The 13,085-nt window shown below is 45.9% G+C and overlaps 1 protein-coding gene across 1 annotated transcript in view; it reads right to left on the bottom strand.

The window, feature by feature from the left end:
• LOC147415996 (uncharacterized) overlaps nucleotides 1-11,917 on the bottom strand; it is a 29,412-nt gene extending 17,495 nt beyond the window's left edge. The window contains exons 1-2 of the mRNA XM_086460414.1: nucleotides 11,783-11,917; nucleotides 2,041-2,227 (exon numbers count right to left, since the gene is read on the bottom strand). Coding sequence (XP_086316540.1) covers nucleotides 2,041-2,227; nucleotides 11,783-11,917 — 322 coding nt within the window. The remainder of the gene's footprint in view (nucleotides 1-2,040; nucleotides 2,228-11,782) is intronic.
• Nucleotides 11,918-13,085: the final 1,168 nt, after the last annotated feature.

Here is a 13,085-nt window from a genome sequence, read left to right as displayed (position 1 = left end):
TTGCCCCAGTGCTCAGTGTCATAATGCTTTATTTCTGATTTTGTAGACTTTGCAAACAAGATGAAACAAAAAGTGAGTGGGGAATGTGAAGAAGTGTAGAGCTGAATTATATATTTCTCTGCGTAGAGAGATTTCTCTGCATGCAGCATTTAAGAGGCACCTCTTCCCCCAGCTTTATTCACCTGCCTAAAGACACGTGGACCAGACTCTGTAAGGTGCAGAGGGGTGGATATAAATAGTTACAAATACCTGAATGTAGTCTTTACTTGAAAAACTATCTTTTCAATGCTTGACCAGACAGGTTTTATTTGTCTCTACGGATTATGTCATTTTCAGCTACTGTCACCAAAAAATACATGCTGCATCGTCTCCATAAAGGGCTTTTTTATTTTGAGAGCAAACCCGTAGAATTGCTTTCTCTTTCACATAAATCGTGCTGCCGTGTAGGCTTGGCTCCACTGACAATAGTAAAATAAATCCCGATTAAAACAGCAACATCACACAACCACATGAGAGATGATTAGCAATAAAGCAAAGCCTTTTCAGGCCATCTACTCACATACGTCCACATACAAAGGAAACAAATTGCTACCTACGTCCACAACACATCATGCATTTGGTCACATGTAACTACCCGCATTCAAAGGGAGCTTCTCACCTCTTCTTCATGACACATCCTATGAACACAATTTACATACAACTGAAGCTACACCCAGAATTATTCTACAAGAATCATAACCTTTGACTATTAACTTGAAATTCCTGCCCTTTTAAAGGCCACCTCTGTTATTTGATCCAGAAGCTGAATACCAACATGAAATCTTCTCATACTACTTCAAATCATCAGGTATTTTCTCTTCCTTCATGACTGTTTAATGAGCACCCTCTCTCCATCCCTATCCACTTAAGAGTAAAATTTTAAAGAGAAGCAGTGTTTATCATGAGTGAAAGAAAACCACGTTGCATCCCATTTTTACAGTGCCAAAAGCCTATACACCAATAAGATTTTAAAAAAGCACAAAAGCTCTGCATAAAATATGGCATCCTTCTATTGGGATAATAGTGTTACAGTAATTCATCTGAAGACATCGCAAAGAATCACCTTCACTAGAATTCAAACCCCAAAGCACACTAATAGCCACACAAACACCTTAAACTGCTCTACATGATGCTGAAGAACGTGCTCCATCCTACCCTTCCCCCCCGCCGGCTCTCTCACACCAGCATTAGTTGCCTGCTCTGACTGAAAACTATCCCTCCCTCTTGCCACCCCTACCAAAAAGGTCAGCCTGCAGCAGGATCACTGAAGAGGATCTCTCGCCGTGCAGCTGCGAACAGGAGCAGAGAGAAGGGGGCAGCACGAAGAGGCTGATGAGGGCAGGGGAGGTGGGCTGCCAGTTTGCACAGGAGAAGGAGCACATGTTTCTGTGCAGCAAGGCAAGAAAGATTCCCAGGACAGAGAAGACAGGGGTGCCTACAGTGAGAAAGGTTTTGTGGTCAAAATGTAAAACTGACTAAAAGCAGCAGGAAAGGGAACTTTAATCGAGGTAGAGCCAACAGATCTGCAGCCTGTCCCTTCCTGTGAGTTCAGGATGGTTTATTATCATTAATATCACTAACAAATGAACATAAAAGGATTTCTGCCCTATGAAGGAAGAGACAGGCCTATGCAGCAGAAAGTCTTAACATAAGAAGTGGAAACTGAGCTGTTCCTTCACGTGAATGGTCAAAAGATTGGCAGCAGGCAGACAGAGGCCTGTGTGTGCACTGAGAGCAGACAACTCCCGCTAAGGGGGAATGGGGTAGCATCCCCACCACTGACAGCTTCAATCCACAACCCATTTGTTATCTGAACTCTGCTACAGAGAAAACGTGCCCCAACAAAACAATGCCCTAGAAGCAGCACTTGAGCAGCCAAGAGATCACTTGAGTAACTACCTGTTCACTAGGAGATGGCTGACTGAGCCCCATTTCAAATTCTCACTCCATTTAGCATCCAGGCCTCTCCGATCTGTCCACTGAGCACAGGTTTTCACTTACCATTTGTTCCAGTGGCCTCTGCTTGCACTCTGGGTTGTTCTTGGAGCGGTGAAGCCACTTCTGGCTGCTGCCCATCCAGCTCCTGAGGTGCTGTAACAGCTCCTGGCTGCTGTGGCTCCTGTGGTGGGGCATCACGCTCCAAATCGTCTTCATTAACATCAGGTACTGGTAAACTTGCATCTAAAACCTGCGTGGTCATGTATCAGTTGAAGGAAGGTAGGAAAGCGGAAAGAGAGAAAGGGGCAGGGGGAAAAGGAACATCAGTATTCAGCCAGGGTTTTTTTTCGCCATGGAGTACTGTTCTTTCATTCTCATTTTGCATTTATACATGCAAGTATTTTGAGAAATAAATACTTCTGTGCTTCTGGGTAGTATGCCTCCTTTTCAAGACTATTAACTTTAATAAATCAAAGTCCTTGTGCGAGGAAAAAGCAACACACAAGACATAATCTGGGACTATTTATTTTACTGTTCTCCCACATGAAATATGTGGAAGCAGCAAGTCTTGCAGAAAATGGCCTAAAACCTTGCGTAGAAAATTGTTTCGAACATAAAGGAAAACTCCAGGATAACATGAATCTAGCTAATGGAAAGGTATTTTTTCATTCTTCAAAGTGTCTGGCACAATTGCTCTGATATATGTGTGAAATCTTTGGTATCACTCCTCCGTTGATGTGCTTATCTTACCATCATAAACAATACAACTACACAGAAAATGAACTATTCAGGAAAGAAAGCAAAATATAGAGGGATATATAAATCCCATCAAGAAATTCAGTGAAAGTCAGATTAAAACTAGAATTCTTGGGCCTCAGTTATTAGGTGGAGATTATTCTTACAGGGGGGAAAAAAGGCTTTCCAATTCTTTGGGACTCTACACTATAATATTTGCGGTGGTTTTTTCTAGATTTGCTAGTATGTGTGGGGAAAAAAAAACCACCTTTCTCAGCTTCCATATTTGATGCATTTTAATTATTTCCAGAATTTGTATTGGCTTGCTATATAACAAGGAAGACACTTTTTAAATAAAAATATGCTTCTGAAAATATGAAATGTGTTGTGGTCATTGAAAAAATACTTCCTTACCCTTTAATTATTTGTTTCATCAACTAGCTTTCCAACCTTCCTTTGGTATTACCTTCCAACAGAAGCCATTTCAACTAATTAACCATGTCTTAAATCTCTATTCCTGAAGCGTAGGTTTGAAGTTCCTCTGGTAGAGCAGCAAACCTTAATTACATATCATTGTCTTATTATTCAGCTGTACTCCCAAAATACTGCCATTGAAGCCCTCTTAATTAAGCAAAGGAATCACAGATACATCCGTCTTTCAGTGTAATGTAACATCCAAATGCTTGGAGAGCCAAACCGGGATCAGAAAGATGCCACATTTCAACGATTCCCTTCCAAAACCCACTAAAACAGGCTTCTGAACGGGAAGATCCATTTGTTTGTTTTTATTAGCAATTAGCCCGCTGCAACGGAATTTCAAATCAACACACAAAGTGCCAGGCAGACTGCTTTCCTCTTATCATTCAATCCCCTTCTCACGCGCCGGGCAGGATCTAAGAGAAGCGCCGTACCCCGACTTCCACCGGCAACAAAGTGTGCGTTCGGGTTCCCAATTTTCAGTTCAGAAGCCCTTAATTAAGCCAAATTGTTTCCACCTGGCATTGCTACGCTCCTCAAAGCTGCCTTTCACAGCCACATAATCCACCTCACGAAAAAGGACCCCATTCTGCTCTACTGCCAATACCACAGATGGAATAATTTGGCTCCAGAGTTTTCACATGCTGAGACCAGATATTAAATAGAAGAAATACGGAATGGTTCAACACTCAGATTACATTCTCGCTTCATCCTTCTCATAAATCTAAAACACAGGAACTCAGGAGGAATAAAAATGCCACACCACCGAACAAAGACATGTAAACTCTGGGAAGCTCTTCTGCAGTTGCACACAGCATTAACTGAATGGCAGTAACTGATTAAAGACTGGCAACAAATAGACACAGAAAATAACAACCTAATGCTTGAAGGGCTTTGACAGTCTTCAACACAAATTTATTAAGGAGAATTTTTTTTTTTTACTGATAAATATTACTCATTCTTGTAAGAGAACCACTAGTCCTGCAAACACAAGAACAACCGTAACTTTACTGGCTCTAAGGCCACTTGGCTATCTGAAGATAAATCCATGAATGGATATTTCAAGATGACACCCTCAGAATTCACACCAACAATTCTTTGAAGTCACAAGAAAGGCAATAGCACTGAATATCTTAGCACTCCTCACTTTATTCAAAGACTTCCTTGCCTTTCTTTCCAAACCTCCCCCAGTCAGCAAGCCGTTTTACAGCTAGAGTCACCTGTATAGACATACATGTATAGGCAAATGGTCGACTTTATGTGTCTAAGTACCTAATACGGACCTGTGGATGCTGCAAGGAACTAGAGTACAAAGGGATTAGGTACCCCAATGCAGTACAGCTTGTCTCCTTTTCAAGTTGAGCCCTGAGTGTTATGACAAAATATTCCCTGTGGTAACACTTAATATTCCTCCAGCTCTGAATTTATTTTACAGTCCTGATGCACTCAGGAAAACAGCGACTATATATCGTCTCCATGACTTGTGACCAGAATTCCAAAGTCACTGGATCTAACAAATAACCCTTTGGATCTGTAAAATGCTGTGATGCCTTCCAGTATGAAGAACAAAATTAAACATAAAACTTCTTCACTACCAGCTAGTATAACTATGATCCCTGTTCGCTCTGTACATAAATTCAGTTTTGAAAGCAGAACCCATCAGTCACAACTGAGTAAAAATGTAAATACATGAAAAACCTCAGTATTTGCAAATTTGTCCAGACCTGCAGTATAACCCCACCCTGCCAGGGAACAGGGACCTTTTTACCCCAGTCTCTTGAGAAAGAGGTTGTTGTGATTCTTGGCCACAGGAAGGCAAATTTAGATATTCAAATCAAGTGTTCCCCTTTAAATAAGTGAATAATCAACACCAATAAAACAATAGTACTTTTTGCAAATTAAAATGCATGCATGCAAAGGACAAGAAAATATGCATTTTTGGGGGGCTGTAATATGAAGGGAGACACAACAGTATCATTAGCTAAAAAAAGTTTTATTTTCTGAGAAAAGTTGTTCAGGCTCTTTGTGAGGGTCAGTGCAGTCTGTCCCACTGCATTAATCCCCAGAAGAAACTAATTTCAATTTTCACTCACATTAACTGCTTCATTTCTCTGAAGGGATCTAAACTGCACTTTAGTCCAATTATGTCTAATTTAGCGAGCTATGTTCTTAATTCCATTGAGAACAGTTGTAAACCTTAGACAAATAGAAAGTCAAAGTTTAGAGAGATGGGTGAAAACTTAAAGACAAAATTAACAGTATTAGGAATCTCATTATTCAACTCTGTGTATTTATCTACAGGTAATGAGACATTGCAGCTGGCAGGTTTATCAACATTTATCAGGTTTCTGCAGCACACATTGACAGCTCTCCTTTTTAATTTTAATTAATTTATGAACGTGTCGTCTCATAAATGCCAGAGAAACCAAAAAGAACTGGTTATCCAGTTTACTGATCCTTCAGCTTCTTCATTCCCAAAACAACAGGCCATCAGTGAAGCAACACTCCAGCTTCTGTTGTGCCAGTACAATACATCATGCATGTATTTTTTTTTTAATATTTCCCTCATATCCGCCACAAAGGTGGAAGCAAAGGGCAGACACCCAGCAAATGAGACTAAAACATATAGGGCTTGTTGCCCAAGTCACTCTAACCAACAGCAGCACCTGCTCCATTTTGCATATAGCATTATGTCCAACTGTTGGACCCCATTAAATGCATACAAAATTTAAAATGTATTAAGAAAACTAACACAAATAATTACATGAGATATGGATGAACAGCAGGTTCCCTGATCTCCCACCATACACATGCTCAATTAATGCACTATTCTGGAGGGGCTAGCAGCACCCAGCGTCTTCCCCCACCAGCAATCACCACCATTCCCAACATTCCATGTACCAGACCCAAACCATTCCAGGGATTCTTCACACCAGGCCGAAACCCACCAGAGTTAATTTTGCCTCATTCTGTTAATCCCGCTACACTGATTCTACATTAGATTACTAAAATAGCCAGATCCAGCTGTCTGAACAACTGAGCAAACTAACATCATGGGCTCTAATATTTTTCCTGAAGTTTGATTTTGAAAGTTCGGGAAAGCTTGCAGCACTGCTGGTCTGCTCAGGGGATCCACTCTTAGCACATGCTGCTTCATTAAAAAGATCTTCAAACACCAACATTTGTAAAAAAAAAAAAAAAAAACCAAAAAAAAACCAAAAAGAAACCACCACAAAACCCTTGAATTTAGGTCATTCCAACTCTTTGTTCACAGCAGTTTGTCTTGTTTTGCATCAGCTAAGGCATTAGACGTTCATGGGACATTGCAAATTCCAGGTGGAGAAAAGATAAGCCCCTACCCTAAGGCACATAACAACATACTTAATTTCAGTACTTCATTTCTGGGTACTATCTCCTGCAGACAAAGCCAAGAGCCTTCCCCTTACCTTTCACTCCCTCAGATCTATCCTCTTCTGTCCTAACTCTCAGCCTGACTTTGTTGTGACGCCTCCTCACAAATGACTACCCTCACAATCCACTCAGTGAAAACAAAAACGACAGTTTTTGCTCCCAAAACATCTCTGTGATCTCTTTTTACAACTTGTGAAATAAGCATTACTCCCAACCTGTCATTTTGGTCCACACCTTAAGCCTGATCCAACCTGAGCTCCTCCCCAGGTCTCACATCTTTCAGCTCTTTCTGCATAGGAGCCCTCAGACACCATCTTACCTAAGCATTCACATAGGTACAACTCATCCAGAGGCTAAGGCTCAGTTAGAGCAAGGGCTGAGCACAAAGCAAGTTAGTCTCCTTTCAGTAACTACAACCACAGCTTGCATTTCCAACCAGAAGGCCTTTCAAAGACCTGGCATTCCTCTTGATAGCTCTTTAGCCTCTATCACATCAAACACAAGCTAATTGCCTTGGCTTTCAAAGTGCCCTGACACTCCCTCTACCACCTCCCCTCTTATCTCCTATACGATTAGGGGGTTACTTCACGCTTTTGGTGGATCCATGACACCAATTTCCATTGTGCATTTTTTCAATTAAGCACTTTTATGCTTTCTCCCCAGCCACCCCACAGGCATGGGTGGATTGCCAAACCTTACCACCGAACTACATCAGTCTCTTCCTTTCCAGTTGGAAGAGAAGTACTTAAAGGGAATCGGACCCTATGGAACCAAAATCCTGCAGCCTCATCATCCAGACCAAATGCCTCAAACCGGGACTCTTACAGACGCAGTCTAGGGACCTTCCTCTGGTGCCTGATTAAGCTTAATTTTACCATCGCTAATGTAGTATTTCCAGGCTGACTCAGCTCCCTCACCAGAACGCAGTTGTTTAAACAGCAGATGTAAGTCTGTCCCAGCTGTTATTTGTCAGGCACTCAGACAATAAGACACTCTGACATCTCAGCTGGTAACCTCTTTAGAAGAGACAGTTCCAAATATTTACTGTCTAGCAGACACTCGCTCTCATTACAACACAGGTAGCGTAATCAACTTACTACCCAGAAATGGGAACCATCCCGGAAACACTATTTGAACAATTCGCTGCTCTTGAGTGGGGGCCCTTGCATGCGAGCAAGTCAGGAATTCACCCTATGACTTCTAAAATTTTTCAGTTTTAAAACCATCAATTCCCATAAAAGATTATCTCTGCCAAACCTAGATTTTCCTGCAAGAATAGCTTATTAGCATGCCAGTATTTTTCTGCATTCTCTCTTTAAAAGCTTCCCTATGCTGTTTCAGGTAGCTGCTCCCTCAGCAGGGCTGCAAAAAACCCACCCTGTATTAAAACTGGTACCTTGAGCTTCTAAATAAAAGCGGGAGGGTGATCGCAATTGCTTTAGTGGACACGTTGGTAGGATGACGCAGCTCTCCTTGCATCACCCATATGGCTCATAGTCGCTTTCTGCCCCGTAGGACCTCGGAGGGCAGCACTGCAGGGAGCACTGCGCTGGCATCTTTTTCCAGCTCTCCCTGCTGCACAGCATCCAAATGGGAAGACAGGCAAGATGTGTGTCACCGCTGTGGACAGAGAGGGAGCTCACAAGATGGAGACGCCTGAACCAATCTAGCCACGTGCTAACACCAACAGAAGCGTCACCCAGCTCCCTGCCCAATCCCGGTCACAAGGTCCTGTCTGCTCCCCTGCACCTGCTGCTTCTGCTGTCTGAGTCCCAGAAGCCAACACATCTTGCTAAATCAGCAGAGAAGGACCTTGCCAAAGAAGCTGAACAGCTTTCTTTGGGGTTAGCTCCTTGAGCAAGCTCACCCAGTGCCAGAAGCACCAGAGGAAGCTGCAGGTGCCCCAGGAAAGAGGCAAAAGCACAGGATCCATCCCATCAAACACCTCAAACCTTTCGTCAGTCCAGGACACCCAAGGTTTGTTTGGTGTCCTCTGTGAGACTAAAAAGATCTCGTTCCTACTTCTAGCGCTATTATTATTATTGAAATGTGTTAAATCCTTTTCAGGCCTCTATGCTGCTCAGGGCAGTGTGACAGGGAGGTTTCACAAGCAGACAAGGTCTGCCAGGTCACTACCAACAACAGGGAAAGTTTTTTCATTTCTCCTGCTGCAGATGTGTGCCTTGGCCCAGCTCTGGGTCTCACCTGGGCATTGTAGGAGTCAAACGAACCCACTAATACAGCAGTGAACTGGCCCAGAAAAAAAAAAAAAAAAAATTCAAAAAAAGAATTCCAGTGTTTCCTGAAGGGCTAGTGAGTTCAACCTTCTCATGGAAAGGCAAGGTAAGGACCAGCAAGGCGGGACTTCGTCATCAGGGGATGAGACAGGGATAAAGGATCAGGGAGGAAGAAAAGGAGGGGGAAAAGGGCATTGCTGCTCAAACAGTAAGGCGGTAACTCCATCAGCCAGATCATCCTTCCGTGGGACCATACCCTGTCCCTTGATTTTAACAGGACTTCGGGCTTTGATTCACAGATCCGATGAATTCTGTTCAGGCATGTGAATGGGTTAGTACCTCCAGGATCTGTGATGCTCCTCTGCAGAGGGGGCTTCCTGCAGCGGGTGGCTACTCAAGATAAGGAGCAGCTCCCGATTGCCAGAGTTTAAGCCTTGTCTGCTACAGTGAAAAACCCCACCAGTTTCAAGTCCCAGTAATGTGCTGGGCTGGAAACTCTGGAGCTGCTTTATCTGTAATTCACCAGCAACTTGTGAAAGGATGGGGTGAACAGCTGAGCTCCTAACCCACTGAGCCCACATTTCACCTGCAGTGCTTGCGAGCCAACACTCAAAGGCTCCTAAATCTCTCTCACACTGTAGACTTTACAGGTTCTCTCACACCTCCTGGGCTGGAGGAGTGAGAAACACTGAAACATACACTCCCCCTCCCAGTAACAAGGACACCTTGAAAGCTGGTATCTGGCCAAAGAGTCACATGTGAATAACAAAACGGCTTAAAGACCATAAATTTGGCCCTTTCTGGAAGAAAAGGCAAACAGGTTTTTCATCTCGTACAAAATACAACTATGTCATGAAAGAAACATGACTAAATATTTTAAGGAATTTCAAGTGACAAAAAAGCCCAACTGCTGTGAGATTTTACAACCTGTATTAGACTAGTTGCCTAGACAATGTATTTGAGATTGACTAGCCAAGGGTCACTCAAGTTGGATTCCATTAAAGTAAGTTTTCAAAGTTTTTTCTTCTAAAACAGGGGGTTGTGATAAGTGTTTTAATTTGGGAAGTGCAAGAAAGACCATCCTTCAAAATGTCCTCATTGTATCTTCTGCAAATAAGCTCTTCGACAGATTTCTCTGGGGGCATCACAAGATCTGGTGATTTTCAAATTCAAATGGCTGAAAGGAATAATGTTGAAAAACTGTGTCACAAATCTGCATGAAGTTACCTTACTGTAGTAAGAACAGACTAAATGTAGATACAAAAAAAAGTATGACTCAACTTCATTAAAACTTATTTTTCTTTTTATTTAATGTAATGGAAGGCAAAAATGGCTGTTTTAGAAGAACACAAAGCAAAAATGGCTTCTAATACAACTTTTTACAGCAGTGACATGATAAAAGAACCTCCCCACCTTTAAACAATTCTATGTAAATAACAAAGTAAAAATCTGTTTTTCCTAAAGCATCAAAGACATAAAACACAGTATTAATAATCAGTATTTGAGAGCAGCATCGATGGTATTCTCTTTTTTTGGGGGGTCTTAGTTCCCATAACTGGATAAAAATGGCTATGAATGTTATGTCCCTTCTTCAAAGGCACATTATCTTCATTTTTGAACAACTACAGTAGCCAAATGCTTGCCCTCTATAAATCCACTCTGTCTAAATTTTGGCATCTGAATTCCAAAATTGCCCAACACAACCACTACATGTTTTGTTAACCAACACCAATTCCTAACACTTATTTGGTTAAAAAGAAAATAAAATAAATCTCAGTTAAAGTTCATTCTCAACGTGGTTTTCAAATCTGTCAAAACACGCACAAGGAGGTCTAGTGGCAGCCAGGAACTATGGGAAACTCAACTTGAAAGTTAAATCTGAACCACAAGGTCAAAGAAACAAAGTCATAACCAGTTCTCAAGCTCTAACACACCCACGCACCAGCTACAGAAACTTCTGAGTGTCCCTGCTCCGCGCACTCAAACTCTGAAGAGCCTCTCGAAGGGGATCTCGCTATAACGCGAGATAATAACATATTATTTCTCTCCTAACAAACTAACGCCGAAGCAACGCTATGTAAACACGCAGATGCACATAACCTCCCTTTCAGTCCCAGAATCCCCTAAACGCGCCTATTCCAGGGGGATAAATGGGTTCATTCATAATCTATTTTTAAACACCAGACATGTTTTTAAAGAATTTCTTTCAATTCTTCAACGTCTTTATTAAAAATAACACATACCTAGAGCTCCTTTACTCCCCGTGGGTGACCGAGTCGCTCCCCCCCCCCCGCCGGTGCGGTACGGCACGGCACCAGCACCCCGAAAGCCACGGCTACAGCCTCCCCCTTCCCCGCCCGTGGGGGGTGGGGGGCTGCGGCCCAGGTGAGCCCGAGGCCGGGGAGGTGCGGAGACACACACCGAGGCCGCCGCCCAGCTCCCAAAACTGCAAAGCCGTCGGGCTGGCCGCGCCCCGACGCACCTCCCACCTGCACCCTCGGGAGGGGAGAGGATGGCGGGGGGGGGGGGGGGGGGGGTGCTGCGGAGAGCCCCGGGTACCGCTGCAAGCCGGCTGCAGGACCGCAGTCAGGAGATCCCTTGGCGCAGACCCCGCCGCGGCTGGGTGCGGCCCTTCTCCCCCCACCGCGGCCGCACACAAAAGCGGAGGCGGCGGCGCCCCCGCCGCCAGCGCCCCCGCCGCCACCGCCCTCCGCCCCACCGCCGCCGGCGGGAGTTTTATGACTGCGGCGCTGGCCGTGGCGCAGTCCCGGCTCCGCAGCGGCCGCCACCCGCCCCGGCTCCGCGCCCGGCCCGCAGGGTGCCCTCCGGCCGTGGCAGGTGCCCGCCGCCGCGGCGGGAAAGTTTCCCCGGGTCGAGGGTGCGGCGGGAGCAGCCACCGCCGCCCCGCGTCCCCCCGCCCCGGCTCCCCGCCGCCCCTGCCTTACCTTGGCGGGTTCCGGCGGCTGTGGCGCCGCTGCTTCTTCTACCGCCAGCGGCTCCGAGGGGGTACGGGGGGGCCCGGTGGCGGCCCCGGCCCCGTCCTGCGGGGCGGGCGGCTCGGCGGAGCTGCCGGCGCCCATGGCGCGGAGCCGCGGGCGGGGGGTGGCGGAGGGCGGCGGCGGCGAAGCCGGGAATGAAGGAGCCTGGCTCTCCGCAAACTCCTTTAGGGAGCGAGTGGAGGGGAGGGAGGGAGAAAAAAAAAAAAAAAAAAAAAAAGCGCCAGCGAGGAAAATCACCTCCTCCCCTGGTCCCCCCGCCCGCCTGCCTCTTGCTCCATCACATGAGCAGAGCCCCGGACACGCCTTGCAGCATCAAATCGGGCTGATAAGGAGCGGCCAAGGGGGCAGCGCCCTGCCCGCCGCCGGCCAGGGGCCGCTCCCCTCCCCTCTCGGGCACCGCCGGCGTGGGGGCGCCGCCCGGCCCCCGGCCCTCCGCCGCGGCACCACGGCGCTGACTCAGCGTTTCAGCCCCCTCCCCGCCCTCGCCGGGACCGGGGCAGGGACGAGCCGTCGCCGCCCGCCAGCAGCCTCGGGGGGCTCCGGCCCAGACGAGCCGCCGCCCGCTAGCAGCCTCGGGGCGCTGCGGCCCAGGGACTGCGCCCCCCGGCCGGCCGCGGTGCCCTGCGCCCCCCGCGGGGCTTCTGCCGGCTCCGGACCCGAGGGCTCGGCTCCGCGGCCCCGAGCCTTCAGCGCCGCGGGCTTGCAGACCTCAGCCATGCCGGGCCTGTCTGCAAGGAGGGCGTCCAGATTGCAGCTGATACAGAGCGGAAGGGTCCTAGATCTTAGGCAACTTTGGAGACAAAAAAACCAAAACGCCTGTTTATTGTTACACAGGACAGGTTCCCTTCTATTAATTCATGCCCGATTACATGGCATAAACAAGCAAAGCAAAGAATACGGCAGTTTCTCTCCTAGCTCAGAACACAAAAAGCTTCTTTTCCCATGCCATAAAAGCAGGACCAGCATGTACAGAGGCATCCACTACTGTCCAAATATATCTGGAGGGAAATAGCACTTACATTAAAGTAAGCCAACCACAGTATGCCAAATGGGTAGCAAATGGATCCACTCACCGTTCTTCACTGTAAGTATAAAATCTTTTTTTCTAAACATGTAAATCTATACATCCTCTATGGAGTTCACCATTAAAATTGGGTATGATGTGAAAAGTTCATAGTACATACTATAGAACCATATACAATGTCCTTTAGAACATTTAAATGAGTCCTCAACCACTAAAACACCGGTT

Source organism: Leptosomus discolor, chromosome 2, assembly GCF_034619465.1.
Source record: "Leptosomus discolor isolate bLepDis1 chromosome 2, bLepDis1.hap2, whole genome shotgun sequence".
Taxonomy (NCBI): domain Eukaryota; kingdom Metazoa; phylum Chordata; class Aves; order Leptosomiformes; family Leptosomidae; genus Leptosomus; species Leptosomus discolor.
This window is presented reverse-complemented; position numbering and strand designations above follow the sequence as displayed.